A 27,575-nucleotide genomic window follows, 5' to 3' on the forward strand; every position below is an offset into this window, starting at 1 on the left:
TCAACAAAACAAATTTCATTTATTATCTCGCTCCTTTAAAAAGAACACATGTATTCTGAATACAAGTGTTTTTCTTCTTCCACCTCCCTAAAAAAAGGAAAAACTAGAACACACAGCTGTGTGAAGTCATTCATACGTCTGCATTAGATCACACACACACACACACACACACACACACACACACACACACACACACACACACACAGACTATGAATATCACAACATAGTTCAGTAGAGTAAACAAACATTTGCTGTCTGTTGCATGAGAAACCTTTGGACCTTTGGGCCTGCTAGAAGATAAGTGGAAGACTTTAGTGTGTGTCTGTCACTGTCACTTTACCATCAAAAAGACATAGCTGTCAATTGAGCACCATTTAGAACCACATGAAAGGATATGTAAAGTTTTCTTTGTATGTTACTGTTCTCTGTATGTTACTGATCACATCCTGATCATGTCCTGTATGTTACTGATCACGTCCTGTATGTCACTGATCACGTACTGATCATATCCTGTATGTTAATGGTCATGTCCTGTATGTTAATGATCACATCCTGTATGTTACTGATCATGTCCTGTATGTTACTGATCATGTCCTGTATGCTACTGATCACATCCTGTATGCTACTGATCACGTCCTGATCATGTCCTGTATGTTACTGATCATGTCCTGTATGTCACCGCTCACATCCTGATCATATCCTGTATGTTAATTATCATGTCCTGTATGTTACTGATCACATCCTGTATGTTACTGATTACGTCCCGTATGTTACTGGTCATGTCCTGTATGTTACTGATCATGTCCTGTATGTTACTGGTCACGTCCTGTATGTTACTGGTCACGTCCTGTTGCATCTTTATATTGTCTCTGAATGTCAGGACATTGTATCTTCAAGGCCTTCCTGCACTCTACTGGACAGAGCAGGAAGATTCATGGCCTACAGCTCCACAAACACAGTCAACACTGAATAATGGCAAATGGACTATACATATGAAACCTGAACAGAGTAATAAACAAAAATACAAATGTCAGCAGACCCATTATGTATGAACATGGTACACATGCTGCTTAAGACGATAGAACAATGTAAGTTACAGGAGATTCTTTAGAATTACATATATAGCCAAGTATGTATGCACACCCATCACTCAAATGCAGCATACTTCACTGTAACAAAATATAGACAGTACACTGCATGTCACTTGTATTTGGCATTTGGTCCACTAGATGGTGACAAAAACAGCAAGAAAGAAAATGAGCTATGGGAACTACCAATTCTTCAACTCCTTACAGAGATCAGTCCTTGCTTACAGAAATAAGGGAAGTCACCATAGTCCTCAAAATAATAATAGAAAATCTCCCCAAATAAATGGATTTTCTATTTGGCCTTTAATGATGATGATGATGATTGTGTGGTGATGAGTCACAGTGTTTAGAAATGAAGGTGCGTCTGATCCATCTAGCGCTCAGGGTTGAAGCAGGTCGTCCTGATCCCAATGCCTTTACCACAGCTTCAGCACGAAGGCATGTGTGGCCCTGAGCCAGGGCTTGGAACACCTCTGGTGGTCAGAGTGATCAGACTCAGATTAAAGTCCCATCATTGACTAGGGAAGAGGTGTCTGCAGTAAACACCACTACACATTGCCAAACAGCATTGATCCACTGAACTCTGACAAACAGCAATGACCCAGTAAACACTGCACAACAGTACTGGTCATGCTGGTCATCAAAGTGGAGCTTTTCACAGTAAATGGCTATGTGTGATGGAGTCTTCGTGTTACACAGCAGACGTGAGCTGCTCACTCCCTGAGGCCACGCCCACCAGGGCTCTGCTCATTTTGCAGGTCTGTGTGAGGGCTTAACCAATCACAGATGTCAGATCCACACCTGCAGTTTACCACAGTCTGACCTGCCGCTGCTGCTCCCCTGACCTGCTCTGCCCGGCCGCCGCTCTCCGTAAGCCCGCCCCGCCCCACACTGGCTCCGCCCCTCCGCCCCACCCCGGCTCCGCCCTTCCAGCCTAGTCTGACGCGCATCCCTATGAGGCGACACGCACAGGTTCTCCTCGGTGCTGCTGTACTGCTGGTGCATGCGCAGCTCCGCCTCCTGGGTCACATTGTTACGGTTCTGCTCACGTGCCACCTCCCCGCCCTCCAGCTCCGGCTTCACGTCGATGTTATAACACGGCGGAGGCAGAGGGGGCGCCGTGGGCCAGGGCAGCGGGTAGCTCCTGTAGGTGCTGGTGTCTGCTGAGCCTGCCTCAGCCTCGTCTGTGTGCTGGTCCCGGTCACGGTGGGTCCACAGCAGGTCCAGCACGGTGCCCACGCCCAGGTGCAGCAGCTCCCAAACGTTGAGCACAAGGCACAGCACCGTCACTCCGTACATGACCAGCAGAAAGACGGTCTTCTCCCTGGGCCTGGAGATGAAGCAGTCCACACGGTGTGGGCAAGGATTGCTGGAGCACACGTACAGGGAGGGCACGGCAAAGCCGTAGAGAGCGTACTGCCCCAGGAGGAAGCCCACCTCCAGGGTGGAGCGGACCACCAGCTGCAGCACATACACCCGCAACAGTCCGTCCTGCTGGATGTGCCGCCGGCCATCGTGTCGCACCTGGCCACCTCCTCTCAGCCCCCGGGGGGCGCCATCACTGCTCTCCATCTCAGTCGCCTCGTAGATCATGGGGTCTTCTTCTTGGTCCTGCTCGGCCTCCTCCAGGTCCCGGCGCTGCCGCCGGCTCAGATACGGCTTACGGTTCCCACGCGCAACACCGGCTCCGCCCCACTCGGCCTCGTCCAACCGGGAGATCTTGTTGATGGCGTAGCCGAGGTAGAAAAGTGAGGGAGTTGCCACGGCAATGATCTGGAAGATCCAGAAGCGCACGTGTGACAGCGGGGCGAAGGCGTCGTAGCACACGTTCTCGCAGCCGGGCTGGGCGGAGTTGCACACAAACTTGCTCTGTTCGTCGTAGTAGATGGACTCGCCGCCCACAGCCGTCAGCACAATGCGGAACACCACCAGCACAGTGAGCCACACCTTCCCAACGAAGGTGGAGTGCTGGTGAATCTCCTCCAGAAGCCGTGTCAGGAAGCTCCAGCTCATGGTGTGTCAGAGTGGGGCGGGGCCCAGCCTAGCTCCGCCCACTCAGCCTGCTATAATCAAGGAAAACAAGAGAAGAAGAAGAGGTGAAGGCCGTCACTACAATAACAGCAATAACAATAACACTTACAGATGAGGGGGTGAGTGAACAATAATACCGCAATAACACAGTAATATGAAACACTATACTGCCTGAATGTCACATTACAACCTTCAACACAGGCCATGAGTACTTTTTTATAGTTCTTGCTGCTCTCATGAACACATCCAGCCAGCAAAGAGGCTACAAGAACATGAAACATGGAAGAGACTATGGGGTAACGGCCTACAGGAAAATGTAATCAATCTACCTGTGACAGGCGGGGTGAGCAACTAAAAAGGAAGCGATCACGCCAAGTCTCAGGGAAATAGGATGGTTTAATAGAAAGTGTGCAAACCAAAAACCCGTGCAATATCTCCAAATTAAGGATATAATGACCAGCGGTCAACTGGTACAAAGACAAGACATATATAGGCAAACAAACGACCCTCAGGTGAGACGGATCGCGGGCTCCGCCCACCTGAGGGACGCACACGACGTGACAAAACAACAACAACAACAGCCGCTGTGGACTGAGATGACCGGTAGGGGGCCGCCTCACCGTGACACTACCTAGATATTCACTGGGTATTCTCTAGGTATTCACTGAGTTTTCTTTAGGTATTCTCTATGTGTTCACTGGGTATTCACTAAGTACTCATCAGCGTTTCTCAACCAGGGTGCCGCGGTTTATATATATATTTTATATTCTGATGTGAAATAAAAAACTATAGTTTTAATAATGTAAGTTATTATTGTTACGGAACAGCTCCGGACCCTTCCCTGTGGGCGTGCCGCTATGTTGTCTGCGTGTCGTTATGTCCATGTTTGTACTTCCGTGGGTGTGGGTTGTTTGTGAGCGTGTTCGTGGTTACACCTGTGCCTTGTCTCGAGGTCACGTGGGTCTGTGTAATTCACCTATTTAATGTGCGTTAGCGCGGTGTCTAGTGCTCGTCTTTGTCTAAAGTTCATGCCCATGCAAGCATCGCGTCTGCGTGCTTGCTCCGTTTGTGCAGGACTTTACGTGTTTGTGTTTTGATTAAACGTTTATGTTCACTGCAAGACGCGTGTCGTGCCTCCTGCTTCCTCCAGCACCACACCGTCACAGAAAGACGAGCCGATCAGATGCCCGGATACGCTAAGCGTACACCCAAGGGGAAGAAGAAGAGCCGGCGTCACCACGGCTCTTCCCCGGTCCGGCGCCACGAAGCCCCCGTCTCCGAGCAGACCATGAAGCAGGACCCACTCTGCACATACATGCTCTGCGCAGCTCAGGAGACGGAGGATGCACAGCTGGCGGAATACTTCCGCACATCCGCGGTACGTGTGTGGAGGGAGAGACACCCTCCCACGTCCGCGGAACTGCCACCCGGTGCCGTGGGCAGCTGCAATGTGGAGGAGAAGAGCGCACCGCTCCTGGTCTTCCCCGAGGAGGAGGAGACCAGCGAGCCGTTTATGGTGGGAGTAGGCGCCTTTGCCCTCTCTCCCCCCGAAGATGAGTTCGGGAGTGAGGACTCCGGAGAGGGGGAGAGTGAGGGTGAGGGCAGCTGCCCTTCCCCCCGGTCCGTGGCTTCCTGGACGTCGGACGAGGAGAAGGAGACCAGCGCCACTCCAACGGTCTGCTCCGACGTCGATGAGCTCCCCGATAAGGAGGAGGAAGACGTCAGTCCTCCCCCATCCGTATGCTCCGAATCAACGGTGTATTACGGAGAGGGGGAGGATGTTAGCCCCCCTCCGTCCCTGCACTCCGAGTCAACCGTGTGCTACGGGGAGAGAGGGAGCACCAGCCCACCTCCGTCCGTTTGTTCGACCCCTTCCGGGTTCGACAGCGGGAGTGAGGGAGAGGACAAGATCTCGGTGGGTTCTGCGGACACCGTGCGGGGAGAGAAAGGGTGTCCGCTAGGCAGGAAAGCCTCTCATGCGTCATCAGAGAGGAGCAGCATGTGCTGGTCAAGCTGCCCTGCCACGGACGAACCCATGTCCCTGGACCAGTGCCTCTCGGAGGGAGAGGAGGAGCCCATGTCCCTGGATCGGTGTGTCTCGAATGAGGAAGGAGAGCCCATGGACACATCGGGGGACAAAACGCCGGTGATCCCGGCTGCGCGGGAAGGATCCAGCGCGGTTGGCGGTCCAAGGTGGGGGTTCCGCGCGCCTCGTCTCGGCTCCGGCAGCGCCCAGGAGGGAGGCCAAGGCTCCTCAGGCGAAGGTCTCAGGCGCAAGGACCAGGGGCGCACCAGGAGGAGCAGCGCGCACCGGAGGTGCGAAGCCGAGGACCGGTGGGACTCCGCCGCCGGTTTCGCCTGCTGCGCCCGCCCAGCCTGGTTTCCCTGGAGGGATAGCGCCACCGTTTGCGCTTTGGCAGGCAGCCGGAGCGATGCCGTGGCTGCCTGTCCCTATATGTCTGTCTGTTCCCCTGTGTCTCCCTAATCTCCTTTTCCCTCTTGTGCCTTTCGTGTTTCATGTACCTGTGTGTGTGTTTGTCAGCGTGCCTTTGTTTAATGTATTTTCCCCTGTCTTCCCAGGGAGGGTGTACTAGTGCTGTCCGCGGCAGTTCCCGCCGTCGGGGGTGACTGCTCTCGGAGGCTCGTGATCCCGGGGGCTCCGGACCTGCCCGTCGGTGTTTGTTCGGGGCATTCCCGCGGCGCGGGATGCTCCGGGAGTAGCGAGCCCCTGGCGGGGGGTTCTGTTACGGAACAGCTCCGGACCCTTTTATGTGGGCGTGCCGCTATGTTGTCTGCGTGTCGTTATGTCCATGTTTGTACTTCCGTGGGTGTGGGTTGTTTGTGAGCGTGTTCGTGGTTACACCTGTGCCTTGTCTCGAGGTCACGTGGGTCTGTGTAATTCACCTATTTAATGTGCGTTAGCGCGGTGTCTAGTGCTCGTCTTTGTCTAAAGTTCATGCCCATGCAAGCATCGCGTCTGCGTGCTTGCTCCGTTTGTGCAGGACTTTACGTGTTTGTGTTTTGATTAAACGTTTATGTTCACTGCAAGACGCGTGTCGTGCCTCCTGCTTCCTCCAGCACCACACCGTCACAATTATACGCTTTAAAAATCATTAAAATTTATTTCATATGACCAGATCTCTCAAGTTTGGTGGGCGTGAGCTTTTTTTCAGGCGGGGGGGGGGGGGGGGGGGGGGGGGGATTGGAATCTGTCGCGATGGTTAGTGTAGCGGCTGTGTGTGTGTGTGTGTGTGTGTGTGTGTGGTTGGGGAGCGGGCTGGCTAAAGTTTTCCAAGCAACAGCGCAATCTATATTCTGATTGGTTCAACCTGTTATAATATCTAAAAAAAAATCTAGTTTATTTACCTCTGATCCACATCTATGATTCAATGAGTTACTAGTTCGCTCTGGCGCCAACCACCGGCGATCGATCGCGATATAACACTTAATTTGCGTCCATTTTACGCCCCCTCCGACAACTTACGTTCGCATTCAAGCACTTGTATGGCACTTTCAAGGTTAATTTTCAATATTTTCCAGCACTTTCAGCTTAATTAAGTTACATATTTATACAAATACACATATGGTCGAAATTATTCGAAATAATTAGCTTTTTATCACATTAAAAGAGATGGCACTAAATTCTAAATACATAGTTTAAAAGTTATTTTAGTAGTACGACAACTACTATAACTACTGAGCATAACTTAAAATGTATATATCTTGTAAGAATTACACATCCTGGGGTCACATCCTGGACATCACCTCTTCCAGACTCTCACACGACATGCTAACAGCTTCTTTCCCAGAGCTGTAGCTCTCCTCAACCACAGTGGACACCTCTGAGTCTTCAAACTGGTCTTAACTGCACTGAACAGGATATGGTGCTCACTCGCACTATTCTATTTTGCACAGCTGTACAGAAGTTCTATTTCTATTTCTGTAAATGATAACATCATCTGCAACATCTTCAACGTTATTTAATAAAAAAATAATTATATATTTTAATATAAAATAAAATATATAATATAAAATATATTTATATTATATATATATATATATAAATATATATTTCTATATATATAAAGTTAAGGTCAAAATTATTAGCCCCCTAGGAACTTTTAACTATTCCCCTAAAATACTGGCAATTCTTTGCAATATACATAAAATTTCATATAGTAAATTATTCATCCATGATATAGGCCTGTTTTGGTCCACTTTGGAATGTAAAATAAATATTAAATATTTCTTTATGAAACAAATTGGTGAAAACTGAGATGGTCAAAATTATTAGCCCCCATGTGATTTTGTGTTTTCAAAGCCAATTAACTGGGTTTCAAACCACACCTGACCAATCAATTAGGTTTGAAAACATACCTGAGCAATCAATTAGCACTGAACCTTATTTAAGTGACTCCAAGAAGCAGAGTTAGTATTACTTGACTGCTTGAATGAAAGGGATACTCTAGGGTTGCTCTATAATTGTTGTAGGAAGCAATATCATGCCAAAAACAAGAGAAATCAGTTTGAACCTCAGACAGAAGATAGTGGACCTTCATTTTCAGGGGGAAGGATATACTGCCATTTCCAAGTGTTTCTTGGTTTCTAGAACAGCTGTGCGTTGCATCATCGCAAAGCACAAAGAAACAAAGTCTGTTAAAAATAAACATGGCCGTGGTCGAAAATGCAAGATTTCTAATACTTTGCAGCAAAAAATAATCAGAGATGTCAACAAGAATCCCTGGACCTCTGCAAAGATGATTGTTGCTGAACTTGCTTCTTCTGGACTTGATGTTTCACGCAAGACTGTTGTGAGGGCTCTTCATCATGGTGGACTTCGTGGTCATCGTCCAAGAAAAACCCCATTGCTCTCACAGCGGCACATCAAAGCCAGACTTTGCCAGAGACAATCTGAAACATAAGGGTGAGTTTTGGAAGTCTGTCCTTTGGACTGATGAAACCAAACTTGAGCTGTTTGGGCATATGGATGCTGCTTTTGTTTGGCATAGGAAGGGCGAGGCCTTCAACCCTAAAAATACTGTCCCCACAATGAAACATGCTGGTGGAAGCATAATGCTGTGGGGCTGTTTTGGTGCTTCAGGGTGCATGGGACCATAAAAAAGAGGATTATGTGGAAATTTTGAAGAACCACATCAGGTCATCTGCTGCCAGTCTAGGGTTATGTCGGCGCTGGGTCTTCCAACAAGACAATGACCCAAAGCACACATCGAAGTTGGTCAAAACCTTTTTGGAAGACAACAAAATCAACGTTCTGGAGTGGCCCTCTCAGAGCCATGATCTCAATCCTATTGAGAATCTGTGGAGGGAGCTCAAGGTTCGGGTCCATGCTCGGAGACCAAGCAATTTGCATGATCTTGAACAAATTGCCAAGGAAGAATGGGCTAAAATCCCTCAGGAGACATGTGCCAACTTGGTTAGAAATGACCAGAAAAGATTGTTGTCAGTTTTAAATGACAAAGGCTACACTATTCACTATTAGTTGTCAGAGGGCTAATAATTTTGACCACTGCATTTTTTGCTTTTTTCAGTGAAGCAAACCAATAAAAATGTTTATTTGTCTTTATGCAGATGTTGTCTTTGTTCTTGTGGACACACAGAAACTATAAAGACTCAAGGTTATGGCCCATGTCATTGGAAGGATAAGGGTTTTATATGATTTCATAAGGGGGCTAATAATTTTGACCTTAACTGTATGTGTGTATATATATATATATATATATATATATATATATATATTCATACTCATAGGTGTACAGTATAGATTTTATATTGTCTTATTTATGTCTTAGCTCAAACACTCTTTTTTTTTCTTTCTAGTACTTTGACTATATTCTCTAGTCTATTTATTGTTTATCGTACCTTTTTTTAGAGCTATGTTTGTCAAAAGTCTGTGCACGTGTTACATGTCATACATGTGTTGCTCTCACCAAGTTCCTAGTATGTTTAACATACCTGGCAAAATAAAGACTCTGAAATAAAGACTCTGATACGTGTTTTGATGTAAATTTCGTCAATACACTAGGGGGCGCTTTGGCAGTTTGAGGTTAATGTGCCATGTTGACTGGCTGCCACTGCATTTGGGTAATGACCTTGAGATAATTAAGCTCTAACACAGATGATGAAGCATATGAACGCATGCCTGCATGTGTTCACACACACACACACACACACACACACACACACACACACACACAGAACAGGGCCAGATCCATTTTACAAAGGAATCTCAAATATGCAGATGAAATCTCTTTGGTGTCTCTCTCTAACACACACCACACACAACATATACCTGAATCTATGAGGAAATCCAATTAGTATAAATCTACTTTGAGGTCTTAATAAAACCCTTTCAGGTCTTAACTGTTCCCAACATTTGCTGCATGCAAATTACACCAGATTCCAGAGCTCAGAGGTAAATCCTCTATGTCTGATTCCAGAGCTCAGAGATACATACTCTGTGTCTGATTCCAGAGCTCAGAGATACATCGTCTGTGTCTGATTCCAGAGCTCAGAGATAAATCCTCTGTGTGATTCCAGAGTTCAGAGATACATCCTCTGTGTCTGATTCCTGAGATCAGAGATAAATCCTCTGTGTGATTCCAGAGCTCAGATACATCCTCTGGGTCTGACTCCAGAGCTCAGATACATCCTCTTTGTCTGATTCCAAAGGTCACAGTTATATCCTCTATGTATGATTCCAGAGTCCTCTGTGGCTGATTTGTGTGTGACCCAGTGGCCTAATGGATAAGGCATCAGCCTCCGGAGCTGGGGATTGTGGGTTCAAGTCCCACCTGGGTTGATTATTAGTTACAAGTTATTTAAACTGTACCCAGTCTTTGGTTAAGACTCTGTACACTTTCCTACCTCTGCAACAAAATTTAAATTGTAAGATTCTCTGAGTTTACATTTCTGCTACATATGTAAATACCTTTGTAAATGCTTTGCAATTGGACTGAATTAATGCTGTCTACTCTGACTCCCCCACTGTCCATGCGCCCTGCTTCGTCTCATCAATTTCAGCTTGTACAGTACAGGAACACTGGTATTACACTAGGTGAATCTGAGAAGACTCTCTGATGGTGTAAGTGACTGCGGTCAAGCCAGTTTAAAAGTGAAAATTTATTTACTAATGAGACTCAGTTTGTCAAGCTGCCTACTAGCAGTGGTTTCCAGCAAGACAAAAACATCTTTGCATCTCTAGCATTTCTTTATGGCTTCTTTTGTCCTTAATATACAGTGCCCTCCATAATTATTGGCACCCCTAATTAAGATGTGTTCTTTAGCTTCTTATAAATTGAGTTTTTTTTCTAAATAATATAGGACCACGATGGAAAAAAGAGTAAAATCCAACCTTTAACTCAAGTGCATTTATTCAGTAGGAAAAAAATCCCACATTAAGAAATAATTGTTTAACATCAAATAATGTGTGCCACAATTATTAGCACCCCTGATGTTAATACTTTGTACAACCCCCTTTTGCCAACAAAACAGCACCTTATCTTCTCCTATAATGTTTCACAAGATGGGTGAACACAGAAAGAGGGATCTTCGACCATTCCTCTTTGCACAATCTCTCTAAATCATCCAGCAACCTGGGTCCTCTCCTCTGCACTCTCCTCTTCAGCTCACCCCACAGGTTTTCAATGGGGTTGGGGTCTGGGGACTGAGATGGCCATGGGAAGAGCTTGATTCTGTGTGTGGTCAACCATTTCTGTGTAGATCTTGCCATATGTTTAGGGTCATTATCTTGCTGAAAGACCCAGTGACGACCCATCTTCAGCTTTCGGGCAGAAGCCACCAGATTTTGTTTTAAAATGTCCTGGTATTTCAAAGCATTCATGATGCCATGCACCCTAACAAGGTTCCCTGGGCCTTTGGAAGAGAAGCAGGCCCACAGCATCACTGATCCTCCCCCATATTTCACAGTGGGCATGAGGTGCTTTTCTGCATACTCAGCTCTTGTGTTACGCCAGACCCACTTACATCATTTGTTGCCAAAAAGCTCTATCTTTGTTTCATCTGACCAAAGCACATGGTCCCAGTTGAAGTTCCAGTACTGCTTAGCAAACTCCAAACGTTTTCGTTTATGATTGAGAGTGAGAAAAGGTTTTTTCCGTGCATGCCTCCCAAACAGCATGTTGGCATGTAGATAGCGCCTGATGGTTGTTTTGGAGACTTCGTGACCCCAAGATGCTACCATTTGTTGCAGTTCTGTAACAGTTAGCTTTGGAGAACTTTTTATTTCTCTTATCATCCTCCTCACTGTGCGTGGTGGCAAAATAAACTTGCGTCCTCGTCCAGACTTGTTTACCACTGTCCCAGTTGTTTTAAACTTCTTAATAATTCCTCTGACAGTAGATATGGACATGTGTAGGCGAGTGGCTATTTTCTTGTAGCCATTGCCTGACTTGTGAAGGTCAACACACATCTGCCTTACTTGAATGCTATGTTCCTTTGTCTTTCCCATGTTGAAGAGAAATGGCCTCTGTGTCATGTCATAATTATACCCCAGGGAAACAGGAAGTTGTAAATTGCTAATTAAATGTTCCTACATACTCTGATTAACTTTGTGAACTACTGTAGAAGTGACAGAAATTCTTTAATTACATTTATTTCCTAAGAATTGTTAGGGGTGCCAATAATTGTGGAACAGGTGATTTTATGAAGAATAATTATTTCTTAATCAGGGATTTTATTTTCCCCCCTAAACTGCACTTGAGTTAAAGGTTACATTTTTCTACAATTGTCAGTGTAAGAGTATGTTTCCACAACAACAATTTAATTTATTAGAAGCTAAAGAACACATCTTAACCAGGGGTGCCAATAATTATGGAGGGCACTGTAGCTAACCTTAAATTTGTAGAAATTATTATTAATGGAAATCAATTGAGTAAAATAGTGGATGTTCACTGACTGTTAGCATCATAAGTTACCAAAATGTAATTTAAAGTGACACTAAAGTTTCACTGTAGGGCAGTTAGTAAGGACCTGGCATTCCATTCCACACGAGACTCCTGAGACTGGGCAAACGCTGGCCACAAGAGAAAACAACAAGTAGAGACCTACCTCTATTTATTTAGAACAGAACAAATAAGTGAATCCTTATTAACTTATTTTGTGGAGCCCTGTTGAGCACTGTAAGCTAACTGTGCTGAGGACGCCATGTTAAAAAGGCTGACATCTACATCATCTAGCCCAGTGGTTCCCAAAGTGGGGGGTGCGCCCCTTAGGTGGGTATTTTCTGTAACTGGTTAACAAATTTCATTTTGTGCAAGTGTATATAATGACCATTTATATTTTAGTCAACTAAATTCTAATGATAATAATTAGTCAACTAAAACTTAAAACAACTCCAATGACTAACTTATGACTAAAACTAAATTACATTTTAGTCAAAAGTCTAAAACTAAAACTAAATCCAAAATTGCTGTCAAAATTAACACTGCTCCCCTCTGCCTTTCACCGGCAGGCAGCAGCACACAGATCATCAGATGAGGCAGAGATGATGATCAAGTTTAACGTTGCCTACAATATTGCAAAAGAAGAACTTCACTAAATTCAAGTCAGAAATAATTCTTCTGAAGAAAAATGGCTTGAACGTAAACCCGACATACAGCAATGATGTCGTGTGCGACAAATTATTAGTTCATTATTATTTACAAGTCAATATTGTCTATATGGACAGCAATAAAAAAAGTAAAACCGGTAAAACAGTGGTGTTAAATGTGATGCAGTCGAAAAATTTGGGTGCACCTAACTTTTGTGCTGGTGCACCTAAGAAAAAAAGTTATGCGCACCAGTGCAACCAGTGCAAAAAGTTAGTCTAGAGCCCTGTTCCCCTGTTTTTGAGGGGTGTTTCTTTATACTACCACATATCTTTTCGGACAAAACTGCAAAGAATGTGACGCGGCAAGTATGAACGCCTCCGCCGTTCGCGGATGTTCGCGCGAGGTGTGCGGAGTCGCGCGCTACGGTCACTCGCGAAAGTATAAACCACCGAAGCCGCAGTGTGACGGGCGGGGGTGAGCAACGAAAAGGAAGCGATCACGCCAAGTCTCAGGGAAAAATGATGGTTTAATAGAAAGTGTGCAAACCTAAAACCCGTGCACTATCTCCAAATTAAGGATATAATGACCAGCAGTCAACTGGTACAAAGACAAGACATATATAGGCAAACAAACGACCCTCAGGTGAGACGGATCACGGGCTCCGCCCACCTGAAGGACGCACATGACGTCACCAGACAACAACAACAACAGCAGCCGCTGTGGACAGAGGCGGCCGGTAGGGGGCCGCCTCACCGTGACAGACCCCCCCACCAAGCCGCACTCCCCTCCACTGGGTGTGTGGCACACAGCGGCTGCACACAAAACATGAAGGGGCAGGAAGGCAGAGACAGGCAGGAACACACCTCCTGCCGTCCAGGAGCTGAAACATAAAACACAAAACATTACACAGCTCACCTCCCCGGGCGGGACCCTGGACCGACCGGGCCGTTAACAACACAAAACCACGCCCCGGTCGGTCACAGGGCCCTCACGCCCTAACCGGCATTCAGCTGGTAAGCCCCATGGGTGTGAGGACGAGGGGCTACGGCTCCTCTCTCGTCCCTCGTGTGTGTGTGGGTGTGCAGGCTACCTCTTCAAGGCGTGGCTACTTCACCTCCTGGACCTACCTCCTCCCAGAGCTGACCCCTGCCTTCTGCTAGGGGTCACCCCAGCCTCCTGGGGAGCCAACCCCTCCCGGGGCCTCTCATCTCAAGGTGGACTCCTCCACCCAACCCAGGAGCGCCAGAGACCGAGGCCAAGAGCACCCCCGACGCGGGCTAGGGAGCAGCCCCAAGGGCCTCCTGGTCACCCCGGGCAGGAGGGAGGATCTCCATCCCCAGCAGGAGCTTTTCAGACCGGAGCCCCATGGTCCCCAAACACACGGGGGACCCAGCCCTCTAGGGAGGGGCTCTTCACGACCGGGCTCCGGTCACCCCACAACACAAGGGGGCTCCTGCCAGGTGGAGACCCCCACAAGGTCCAGGAACACTGCCAAGGAGAAGCACCTGCACAAAGAATACAACCTCACACACACACACACACACACACCACACACTAGGGCTGGGTATCGATTCAAATTCCAAGAATCGATCCGATTCCGATTCTGAAGATTAAGAATCGATTTATTTCGATTTAATCCGATTTAATCGATTCGATCCGATTCGATCCAATTCGGGGTTTAGTGTTATTAAAAATGTATTTATTTGAGCTGTTTCCTGACTATGTACAGAAGCAACATGTTAAAACTAGTATTATATCAATATTAATCAGCAAATAGTTACTGGTAGTTGGTAGTTACTGATGGCTGGAAGACTGGTGAAAAGGGTAATCATAAATCTACCTTCAAGAAAGGTAATCCAGGACAATAAACAGAGGACATCTTTGAGGTGTCTATATCTGCAACAGTGGACTCCTACTGGGACACTAACCAGTGCATTATTATTATGATTGAAATAATTAAGAAGTCACCCAAAAGCTGTTGCTACCAAATGCATTTTTATTTTAAAAGTGCTCACACTTAATAAACTGAAAGTATAAAATGTAAACGTGTATTTTTCTTTAAAGTAAGAATATAATAACAGAACTGTCACGTTACGGTCCCCGACCCCTCCCTGTTGGGCGTGTGTTAACGTTGTCTGCGTCTACTCGTCTGCGTATCTCCGCGGGTGCGGGTGCGTCTTGTGATAATCCTCACCTGTGGCTCGTCTCGTCATCACGTGGGGTTTGTGTGGTTTGTCCATTTAATGTGCGTTCGCGCAGCGTCCTGTGCTTGTCGTTGTTTGAGTCACACATGTTCTATGTAAACGTGTTTTATGTGCGCTGTCTGCGCTTCGGTAAATGTAATAAACGTAACGATTTGGAAAGTGCAAAGGATTCTGTCTCGTCCATCGCCTTGCGCCCAACGTTACAAGAGCATTTTAAACTTTTTTAAACTGTAAAAACACTGGGTAAACTGTCAGTGACATGGACTAAATGTAAATAGTCACTGACACTGGATAAACTGTCCTTCTGTTTTTAGATTGCCGATTTGACTATCGTCGTTACCGTCACAGTCCGTCGCCATGTTGTTTTACAATTAGTTAGACCGAGCACGCCTGCGTGAATTCAGTGACGAGGCGGGGGTAAAAGTTCACTAAAAAAATCGATCTTTGGACGTACGAATCGATAATCAGATCATCATATGCGAATCGATTCTGAATCGGAAAATCGATTTTTTCAACACAGGCCTACCACACACATATACAAACACGAAACACAAACGCGCCCTACCCTATTCAGGGCCTCCCTCGGGAGAGACGCCCTCCGTGCCACACCCCATGGCACGGGACCACAGCCGGTCCCCCCCCAAACACACATTTAAGGGGAGGAGCATGTGTGGAATTACATTTAACAGTTGACATCACGCTAGGACAAAACACACACGCAAATACTAGACAAACAAAAAACGGTGTACAAACAGACAGACGGAACCCATCACATGCGCGCTCTGCTTACACACACACAGTGACGCGCGCCGCTCAGAGCCGCAGTCGCTCCCCACATTAAACACACGACACACAGGGAGCGAGGCGACAGTGACGAGCGGCAACCGCGTCACACATAAAACATTCAACATAGAACATAACGAGCACGCACACTGGTCCACACGTCCGTCACCCGTACACACATACAAAACACACACGAGAGTCCACCAGGCAGACACCCTGGTGTTCGCCGTGCCACATACACACAAGCGCACGGCGAAACTCCCGCAACATACAACGGACACGAAGAGCTGTCTCAGGGCAGACTGCCCTGGTCCTCGCCGTGCTACACACACACACACACACACACACACACACACACACACACACACACACACACACAAAAGCACGGCGGAGCTCTTCAAACAAAACACCACGCAGACAAACACTTACCACGAGACCTGACCACGAACGAAGGAGAAAGAAAAAGAGACTCGGCGGCTTCCGAAGGGGTGCTGGTCATTCTGTGACGGGCAGGGGTGAGCAACGAAAAGGAAGCGATCACGCCAAGTCTCAGGGAAAAATGATGGTTTAATAGAAAGTGTGCAAACCTAAAACCCGTGCACTATCTCCAAATTAAGGATATACTGACCAGCAGTCAACTGGTACAAAGACAAGACATATATAGGCAAACAAACGACCCTCAGGTGAGACGGATCACGGGCTCCGCCCACCTGAAGGACGCACATGACGTCACCAGACAACAACAACAACAGCCGCTGTGGACAGAGGCGGCCGGTAGGGGGCCGCCTCACCGTGACACGCAGCTTGTGAGGCGGCTGCCCCCGCTGCCCGCATTGTTTCACTTTCGGCCTATTCCTTGGGATGCCTACGTCTCAAGTGATTGAATAAATTTGTTGTACTGGCATCGGACGTTTTCACATGTTCTTTGCACACCTTACATATCGCTGAAGTCTTGGTCAGTGGAAGAAAATCCGAACCAATTTCATATTACAGAGGTGGATTTCCTCTTCTTTACAAGCTCCTCGCTTTGGCTTTCAGCCACCGTTGTCCACTTTTAGTTTTTACAAACACAACATGGAGGCGTGGAAGACGCAGAGTTCGCGGTGATTGGTCAGTCCTACGCCCTACGTCTGCCTACGTCTGGGAACCAGCATTAAAAAAGTCATTGCGTTCATTGGCAAAGGCGAGCTATACGATTTCTCTAATTTGGTAGATCGCCTGCGATTCTCCACTCGTCCTCACCATTCACAATTTTATATCGTCAGATCGCACACCCCTAGGTGTAAAGGTGTAAAGATGAAGAGACATAGAGATCTAGAGACCTAGGGAAGTAGAGATGTAGAAATGTAGAGGTGTAGAGATGAAGAGATATAGAGATGTACAGATGTAGAGGTGTAGAGATGAAGAGATGTAGAGATGAAGAGATGTACAGATGTACAGATGTAGAGATGTAGAGGTGTAGAGATGAAGAGACGTAGAGATGTACAGATGTATAGATGTAGAGATGTGCAGATGTTTTTAGCAACAGACAAACCATAAAGAAACAGCAGTAAGAGATAACAGACTCTGTAATTAGGACGAGCTTCATACATGTGAGGAAAAGTCTAGACAGAACAACTTAGGGATGTTGTGTTTTCAAGAGGGAGCAGGAAGAAGAGATAATATCCTTTCGACAAACTTACCAAAATGGATCACCTTGTGCAAGGAAATATCTGAAAGACATGTACCCACTGACTGTAAATTATCTGCCTTTATGAGACTGTTTAGGCAGTTATAACCTTTAAACCATCCATGCTGTACCTTTTTTTGTTAACTATATACATTTTTCATACTATTACATTCTTATTACACCCGCATATGTCAGACCCTGGCAATGAACATAGTTACATAGTTGATGCTATCCTATTTATGCAAAACAAATAAGAAATATTGATCATATTTTGTGATACATTAGGGGGCTTTATCCATAATGAAGCTTTCTGCTACATCAGCACACCACTGTAATAATCATTAACAAAGAACCAGTGGAGTCATCAACAAGAGAGGAGACAGACTGAGGAAGAGAGTGAGAGAGAGGTAGAGGAAAAGAAATAGGAAGGAAGATGAGGAGATAGAGGGAAGAAAGAAGGAAAAAGAGTGAAAAAGAGCGAAAGTCATACAGTGCTAAGAATCAGTATTAAAGTACAGTATTATGGTACAGTGTTATGGTACAGTATTAAGGTACAGCATTAGGTTATATTAATAGAGTACAGTATTAAGCCACTGTTACGGTACAATGTTAAGGAACAGATTAGGTTCCAGTGTTAAGGTACTGTTAAGGAACAGTATTAAGGTACAGTGTTAAGAGTACAGTATTAAGTTCCAGTGTTAAGAGTACAGTATTAAGGTACACTGTTAAGGTACAGTGTTAAGAGTACAGTATTAAGGTACAGTGTTAAGGTTGCCCAGCTGGGAGGGGTCAGCATTAACTCTGCCCTTCACAGCAGCAGCACTGACCCATGTGAGAACGACACAAACTAATGTTAAGGCAGACTGACCATCTGGACACACAAACTAATGTAAAGGCAGTCAGATTGTCCGTGCGCAAACGCCCTCGACAACAGTGATGCGAGCAGTTACGGGAGTTGAGGGAAATCAGGGAAAGACTGGGCAGGCTGCCAACAGCTGCATTATGCCAGAAAACCACAAGGCCAAAGTGAGAATGAGAAGGATCCCAATGGGTTACCACTAAGACTGCTTACTTACTTCATACAAGGCTTCAGGTTAAAATAATGAAACAACCGAGGTAATGAAATCTGAACATTTACTGGGTAAACCAAAGCCTGGCGGTGCTGTACTGTGATTGGTCATCTGGGAGAGCTGTGGGAGTTGCTTCCACCATGAGCCAGAGTCGTGTGGAAGTGCATGGGGAAAGGCTTCAAAGGTCATCATTCTCATCAACGTCTCCCTCATCTCATCTAGACTTTAACAACATCTCCCGCGCCTCATCTAGTTTTTCAACATATCCCTCGCCTCATCTAGAAACCAACATCTCCCTTGCCTCAGCCATTCATCAATGTATCCTCACTTCAACCACAAATCAACATGTCCATTGCCTCACCTAGAGTTCAACATCTCTATTGTCTCATCAAGAGTTCAATGTCACCATCTCCTCAGTCAGAGTTCATCAACATCTCCCTCACCTCATCCAGAGTTCATCGTGTCCCTCATCGAGAGATGGTCACTTGAGTGAGCAACTCGAGTCGAAGTCTCACTTAAGTCTTGACTTGAAACTCATCCCTAATGACTCTCGACTCGGACTCAACCAAAATAACTCGTGAACAATAAGAGTCAGTCCGTTATCCAGACGCTGTGTACCGAGTTATAGAAAAATTACTTCATTTGTGTGTTACTTTTGTTTTGCTGATTTGGAATGCAACCCCTTTTCTTGCGACGTATCACAACATTGTTTTTCGCGAGCGAGACTTCGAAGAGATGCATTAAATGTAAACAAACGAGGCTGCCATAGCTACAGCTGGAGTACTGCATGTTGAGCCATTGTGTTACGTTTGTGACGGGCAGGCATGACGCAAGTGCAGAGTACTGGGGTTTTAATGAAAGGGTAACACAAAATGACAACATACAAAATGCAGAGGGAACTATGCCAAACAATAGGGAGAGGACAACACTAAACAACAGGGAACGTTAACGTCTAAACCAAATAACCGAGAACTATGTGAGCACACGGAGGGGAGGAATATAACAATGAGGTAATGATACTGGGAAAGCACAACAGTACAACTTCAACTAAGTAATCAATGAGACACGCAACAACTAAAGATTACAAAAGACTAGGGATACACACAAAGAAGACATAAGCGCTGAACATGGGATACAAGACAAGCAAGGCTAAAACAAAACAGAGAGGAAGTAAGGAACAATAACATGAACAGACCATCAGGCAAAACGGAGGAACAGCGAGGGACTCACGTACAGGGAATGACCGACACCGGGGTAAAACACGAGGGGGTTTTTATACAAGGAAACACGACGGTGGAACAAGACTCAGGTGTACGAGACTGACGATGAGGGCGTGACAGACAGAGGGAGGAACGAATGGGAGCGTGGGAGCTAGGCGGGACCAGGAAGGAGGGAGGGGCTGGACGTGACACATTGGCTATAGGGAGTTTAATTCCTTGGACGCAAACCATATTTTCTAGACTATAGACTATGCACCTCATGCACCTAAAAAAATGCAAAATGTTGTATAAGCCGCACCGGGCTAAAAGCCGCCTATATCTACTGAACTGAATACATTTAACTGAACTGAACCAGTTTCCGAACGGTGACTGTAGCATTTCACATGCGACAGATTTGGCTTTCAGCCGGTGTTGTGCCGAATTCCGACTCCCCGGTAGAATCCGACACCCCTTGATTATCCACGCATAAAGACGCTACAGATTATATTGTCAACTTCCATTTCTATGCATAAATAAGAGCTAGACTTTAATTATCCATCACAACAAACGTCACAACATTATCTATGTCCAAAGCCACACTGGCTCAAGGGTGTTAATTATTTTTAATAAAATACACACTGGCTATACAGACGTTCACCTCTGACCACATGACTTTACAGTATTACAGCAGCATTATGTGTAAATATCTAGTTAGGAGAGTGCTCAATATCATCTGTAGCGTCTTTATGCATGTGCAAACAAGGGGAGTCGGAATTTGGCACAACACATGTTGGTTTGAAAAAAATTCTCTGTCGTGCCTGCTGCTTGCATGTGCTAAATGAAAACGAGCACTTTCTTCTTTGATTGACAACTTTGACCTACCACCTGATTCACTTTCTGCTCCGCCCCCTGATGGGTGAAGAAAAATCTACAGAAAAGCTGCACCTTATTATAAGCCACATGGTTCAAAGCGTGGGGAAAAAAAGTAGCAGTTTATAGTCCGGAAAAGACGGTAATATAGAAAAACACACTCAGATAGGTTTGTTTAGTTTACATTAGACAAATCAGATGTGATTTTTTTGCTAGAATAAAGTTTAAATGTCATTCTAAAACAGGAGCTTAAATCTTTATCGATAAAGAGACACAGAAAATACGCAGTACGTGGAAGTGGCCGATAATGAGGGATGGTGGACAATAGGAGCTACCAAGGTAATATATAAAATAGTTATTTTACATCTCCTGTTCCTAAGCTTATCCTGGTATTGACTTGAGGCTTGACTTGGATTCTAGCCAAAAGACTCGTGACTTGACTTGGACTCCAGACTAAAGACTCGTGACTTGACCTGGACTTGTATTTTTCAACTTTTGATCATCTCTGCCCACCTAGAAATTATCAACATCTCCCTCGCCTCATCTAGAATTCAACATCTCCCTCACCTCAGTCAGAGTTCATCAATGTCTCCCTCGCCTCATTTAGGGTTCATCAACATCTCCCTTGACTCATCTAGATTTCACCAACGTCTCCCTTGCCTCATCTAGAGTTCAGCGTCTCCCTCACCTCAGCCAGTTCATCAGTTTCCATTGTCTCATCTAGAGTTCATCAACATCTCCTTCACCTTAACCAGAGATCATCAACATCTCCCTTGCATCATCTAGGGTTCAGCAACATATCCCTTGCCTCATTTTGAGTTCATCAACTTCTCCCTCGCCTCAACCAGAGTTCATCAATGTTTCCATCCCCTCACATAGAGCTCATCAACATCTCCCTCACCTCAGGCAGAGTTCATCAACATCTCCTTGCCGCAGCCAGAGTTCAGCTACATCTCCCTCGCCTTGTCAAGAGTTAATCAATGTTTCCCTCACCTCATCAAGAGTTCTCTTTTTGCTCTCCAGGTTTCTGGAGCAGCTAGGACCAGGTCAAGGCTGATAAGAGTTAAAGGGGATCTAAGATTATGTGGTCTCATGTGACAAAGCAGTGTGCTGGTATTAGGCGTTATTTTCATGACCTACGGGCCTGCTGCTGTCTGAACTACACCTTCTCTGTCCATCTCTTTCAGACTTCCTTTAGTCTAAAACTAGACTCACAAATAGCATAAAAAATCTACTGAAAAACTTACCAAAAGACACTCATTATACAGACGACTACCCACACAAGCACCTTATATACAAACAATTCTTAACAAACATACAGAAAATACCATTCACACAAACACCACACATACACAAGCAACATTCACAAAATCATTACAGAGAGAGGATACTGTCAAAAAAATCGATTTGACTGTTGTCAAAAAAATCGATATATCGATACGTATCGATACTGAACATTCTGAAACGGTACAATACTCGTTTCCCTTAAGTATCGATTCTTTTTACATAAAATGCGCTTTCGTTTGACCCACCCAAGCTGCCGTAATGCACAGGATAGTTTGTAATGCTAATATGGCAGCTAAAGCAAACGCAGTGCTGTTGGATTCGAAGCAGATACAGATGGAAAACCGAAGGACATGAACAAGCCCGTTTGCAAGCGGTGCTTTTGGAACATTTCAACGAAGGGCGCTAAAGCCTGGTTGAGTGACCATAGCGCTCGACTCCGCGCGCATCTCGCGCGAACCTCCGCGAGCGGTGGAGGCTTTATACTTTCCGCTTTGCAGTGTTGTCCAAAACTATATGTGGTAGTATAAAAGAAACACCCCTCAAAACAGGGGAATGAACACTTACCTGACGAATTTTAATGCTGCTTTGTGTTTCAGTGTGTTTCAGGTTTGAAAAGTGCTGCAATTTAGGCTAAAGTACTTGAAAATGTTGAAATTGTAACTACTTCGTTTCACAACAAATATTTGTCTGACTGAACAGTTTTCTTGTATTACATTAACAAATACGAGCCTCTTGTAATTCCAGGATGAAACATGAGAGAACGTGAAGACGTTAAGATTGGGCCTTTTGAAAATAAACAACCATTAAATAATGTAATTAAAAGCGCAATATTTCGAATCATTTCGAGTATATGTATAAATATTTAACTTAATTAAGTTTAACGTGCTGGGAAATATTGGTACAAGCGCTTGAATTGAACCCTGCAAACATGACTTTGTTCATTGCGCTGAGGCGCAGCGCGCGCGAAGTTACAAAATTCGAGAGGTGCACGACCTCGTGGGCGCCGCGCTTCAGCGCGATGAACAAAGTCATGTTTGCAGGGTTCATACACCTTGTGGAATTCAAACACTTGTATGTCACTTTCAAGGTCCATTTCAATATTTCCCAGCACGAGCAAAGACACTTTGTCAGACGTTCAAAAGAGGTCCACTGAAAAGCCAGAATGAAAGTTTTAGCAACGTCTTTTTTAAACGTCTATTACTGCCGTTCAGTTGCAGTTTTTGCACGTCCTGACATCCAATAAAGGTCCAAGTCAGACGTTCAGATAGAAAACTCGTCATAGACGTTCATGTTAAGTTAAAAGGTTAAGGTCCTAGTCACACTGTCAGATTTTGAACCAGTTTTGAACTGGGGGGGGGGGGGGGGGGGGGGGGGGGGGGGGGGGGTTGTGTATACGTTGTATATCGCGATCGATCGCCAGTGGAGGGCGACATAGATATCCATCGGAGGTAAATAAACTAGATTTTTTTTTCTCGCCGTGTGAAATCGGAGGTGTGGCGTGTGAAGACGGTCAAATGCGTGTGTCACACGCTCAATGCGTGAGACTTGAGAGCCCTGTTTATACATATACTCGAAATTATTCGCTTTTTTATCACATTATTTAATGGTTGTTTATTTTCAAAACGCCCAATCGTAACGTCTTCACGTTCTCTCATGTTTCATCCTGGAATTACAAGATGCTCGTATTTGTTAACTTAATACAAAAAACTGTTCAGTCAGACAGATATTTGTTGTGAAATGAAGTTACAATTTCAAGCATTTTCAAACACAAAGCAACATTCATTTGTTTGTTTATAAAAAAAAATAAAAAGGCTTTAAAATGGAAATTAGCACCGTATCTGACTTTGGTATCGAAAATGGTATCGAATTTCAATATTTTTTTAAGTATCGTATCGAAGTTGTAATTCTTAGTATCGTGACAAGCCTAGAGGATACACAAACAAAACCTTCTACACAAGCAACATTCACACACAAAACCATCCATCCCTTATCTTTACCACTTAATCCCTCTAGTTGAGATCACAGGGGGGCTGGAGCCAATCCCAGCATCATCAGGCAAAGGCAGGGTACACCATGGGCAGTTGGCCAGTCCACCCCATGGCCAACACACACCTACAGGCAATTCAGAGTGACCAATCAACCTGACACACTTGTCTTTGGACAGTGGAAGGAAAGCAGAACACCCAGAGAAAACCCACGCAGACACAGGGAGAACATTCAAACTCCACACAGAGCTGACCGGACCAAGACTCTAACCCAGACCACCTTGCTGTGAGGTGACAGCGCTAACCACCACACCACGATGCCACCCACACACAAAACCTACATAAACAATACTCACCATAGAAAGACTATTCACACAAACACCTTCTACACAAACAATACACAAACACCAACTACAAAAATATTCCACACATAACCTTTAAGCAGAAAGACCACTCACACAAAATACAACACCTTCTAGACAAACAATACTCACTTTCTACATAAAGACAATCCACACAAACAGCTTCAGCAGAAATGCTACTTGAACTAACATTTACAAAAAAAAATATGCGGATAAGTACCTCCTATACAGCCCCCCCCCCCAAATGCAGAGACCCCCAGGGATATGTGGACATCAGTCCAAGACTGTATGCAGCAAATTGTTGATCTGGAAGTTTAATTTTGCATTTATTATTTTGGCTGGGGAAGAAGTTTACCCTGACCGACAAAATTCCCTCTGTCTACTCTGAATTTGTGTTCTGCTGTCATGCTGTAAAGGAGACTGGGAACCATCTCATGCCCTATCAGTCACAGACTGGCAAACTCTGCTTGAGCAGGTGTCCTCAATTAGCAGGTAACCTCTATTTGCAAGGTATATTATATTAGCAGATATCCTCTATTACCAGGTATGTTCTAATAGCAGGTGTCCTCTATTAGCAGGTATGCTCTATTAGTGTGTATACTCTATTAGCAGGTATCTTTCTCTCTGCTGGGCAGAACTCTATTTCTGGAAATTGGAATGATTTATAGTCCTAGACACAAACTCTACTTAGTTGCCTTCCATGTACACACGTGCCTATACACACTACACACGTGCCTGATGGATACTGTCACTTGAATGAATGTGAGAGTAGAACAAATACATAGAAACATCTTTCATCCAATGGCATATGTCATTCCCTGGTGACATTGCTTCATTAGTTTGTAGGATCAGACTCATATTACTGTAACACCTGCATAGAGTCACTAGTGACACTGTGGTGAGCTAGTGTGAGTTGAGACTGTGGTGAGCTATGAAGTGGCCAAGTCACAATCTCACTACTATTTATTTTGTGTAAAATGTTACTCAGCAACTTTCTTAGCAAAACACTTCCTACTAATTCCTCTTCCCTTCTTATCACATGCATTTCTTTCTCTCTCCTGTCTATCCCTCTCTTCCTGTCTCTCTCTTCCTCCCTTTTTCACTCTTTCTCTTTTCATGGCATGTTCCCTGCTTTTCTCTCTCCCTTTTTCTCACCCTCCCCCAAGTAATGAGTCTGAATTGTGGGTGCTGACCCCACGCCAGAACAAGGGTGGGATTGAGGAGCCTGATGCCCAGCTGGGGTGCAGACTGCACAGCACCGCTGTCACCATGAAGAGCCCTGTTGTCTGTGCCTGCAACACCCCAGAATGTACAGAGAGAAAAGAACAGAGTTGACGTGAGGAGAAGAGAGCTGCTAGTGAACCAACGGGACAATGGGCACAGGGCTGACATGACTATGGGCACAGGGCTGACAGGACACAGGCTGACAGGACATGGGGCTGACAGGACTATGGGCACAGGGCTGACAGGACACAGGCTGACAGGACATGGGACTGACAGGACTATGGGCACAGGGTTGACAGGACACAGGCTGACAGGACATGGGGCTGACAGGACTATGGGCACAGGGCTGACAGTACACAGGCTGACAGGACATGGGGCTGACAGGACTATGGGCACAGGGTTGACAGGAGAGGACTGGTGGATGAGTAATGGAATACTCCTGAAGGTTACTATTTTTTCTATGGAATAAATAAATGTAGATATAGGCAATCATTAAGAAATGCACAGAACACACACTCAAGTGTTAGTTATACAATTATATTTACATGTACCACATTCTGGCAGACGCTGTTCTCCAGTCCAACTTTGAACAGTATTGATCAGTGTGACAGCATGTATGCTCCCTGGGATAACTAAGTAAGAAGAGGACCAGGTCTATTAGATGTACTGTATGCCACTACCTCCACAACACACAGGAGGGGGCAATGATGCTGCTTATTGTAGATGTGTGTGTGTGTGTGTGTGTGTGTGTGTGTGTGTGTGTGTGTGTGTGTGTGTATATAGCTGACTGTAATATTACTGTTTACACATCATTTTGATTAGACTGCTGATGTTTTTCAAGCAACAAGATAAATCCAAAAATATATATTTTTTGGCAACATTAACTTTGTTCACGTCCCTCTCGCCTACTAAATTAGGTTTTTCAGTTTCAGGAAAGGAACCTTGAAACACAGAATCAGGAAAACGCAGTTAAAAACTCAAGTTTGGCACTTTTGTCTGAAGGCTGTGTAGGCTGAATAACTAAGAAAACATGAAAACAAAGAACTACTACGAAATTAAATCCCTAGGAGTAAATAACATTCAAATTAAATCCTTAAGTAAATAACACGGTGAGCCCGCTGTGGTTGATCCACGGACAGATTGATCAGAACCAGTTAAAATTGGTAAACTCGCTAGCTACTTAGTCGAGTTACGCCGAATGATTTGTCAAATATGAAATATTCATCAAGTTTGTTTAATAAATAGTAGTAAAGTTACACCAACAACACAGGTCCAATCTAGAGACTTCCGTTACCAATTTTAGGAATTTACACAGAAATACTGAACGTATGTTTACCATCCATCCAGCGCTTATCTATCACGAACGTTAAGTAACCTCAGACAGTAAAACTAACGTCTTACCTTGCGGTTTTGGGCGCGAGTGAGTTGGTCGTGTGACTAACCACAGTCTGATCATCAGTCAACCCTTCACCATGTTCTTGCTCTGCGTATTTTGTATGTTTTTTTTACTTACATTAGTTAGTTTTTAACTAACAAAAGAAAACGAACTATGCCGAGAACCCATAACGTCATCTCTTCAAACTTCGGTTCCGGATAAGTTGTCGAGCTGATTCCAACAAACTTAACCCAGTCTCCGGACTAATACGCAGCTGGGTATCAGCTTCTCCCTGATGCCCATTTTAGGAGTTTTGACTTCTGTGTTGTTGGTTTTGTTTAAGTGTGCGCCTTAATGTTCTTCTTCCGAAGTCTTCGTCGAAACACCGAGCTGGTTCCCACACATTCCAGAGTTAAACCGACTACATCGCCGCCTCTCGGGATTTTTTAAACAGACATAAAACACGAATATTCTTCATGCAGAAGTTAAACCGAATAAATCTGTAGCTCGTTCTGCTTGTGATAGACGCGATTCTGACAATAGTCCGTGCGAAAGATAAGAAACACTCCCTGTCTTCAGAAACAGGATATATTTCTCATACCGACAAAAATAACCAGCCTGTGCTTACTTCAGAGTACAAGGCGTAGCAGTAGGCTATTGTGACTATACTACTCTACTAACCTACACAAACTCCAAACTTATTTAAATATCAGAGAGACAAATCCTTGCTGAACCATGTGCTGAAGAGTGTATTTAGATGCATAAACTACCCTACCTACCTACACAAACTACCCTACCTACCTACTCAAACTACCCTATCTACCTACCTACACAAACTACCCTACCTAACTACCAACAC

General features: G+C 45.0%; 1 protein-coding gene and 1 non-coding gene across 5 annotated transcripts; one reads left to right on the forward strand and one right to left on the reverse strand.

Moving 5' to 3' along the window:
• Window positions 1-27,575, reverse strand: LOC143510966 (gap junction gamma-1 protein-like). 4 transcript variants are annotated; one of them, XM_077000900.1, is made up of 3 exons: window positions 26,743-27,575; window positions 17,358-17,387; window positions 1-3,148 (listed from the first exon to the last, which is right to left on the reverse strand). In XM_077000900.1, exon 3 carries the CDS (start codon window positions 3,099-3,101, stop codon window positions 1,878-1,880), a length of 1,224 nt encoding a protein of 407 aa, XP_076857015.1. In that variant the 5' UTR covers window positions 3,102-3,148; window positions 17,358-17,387; window positions 26,743-27,575; the 3' UTR covers window positions 1-1,877. The 4 variants fall into 4 exon arrangements, with proteins under 4 accessions (XP_076857015.1, XP_076857013.1, XP_076857014.1 ...); XM_077000898.1 differs by having other exon boundaries at window positions 1-3,151; XM_077000899.1 differs by lacking the exon at window positions 17,358-17,387.
• trnar-ccg (transfer RNA arginine (anticodon CCG)) lies at window positions 9,867-9,939 on the forward strand. Its single transcript has one exon. It is a non-coding gene; the product is annotated as a tRNA-Arg (tRNA).

Source organism: Brachyhypopomus gauderio, chromosome 3 (genome assembly GCF_052324685.1).
Source record: "Brachyhypopomus gauderio isolate BG-103 chromosome 3, BGAUD_0.2, whole genome shotgun sequence".
NCBI lineage: Eukaryota > Metazoa > Chordata > Actinopteri > Gymnotiformes > Hypopomidae > Brachyhypopomus > Brachyhypopomus gauderio.

What these genes read in the sequence shown, in the direction of transcription:
- LOC143510966 (XM_077000899.1), bottom strand. Translation starts at nt 3,101, where the DNA reads ATGAGCTGGAGCTTCCTGACACGGCTTCTGGAGGAGATTCACCAGCAC.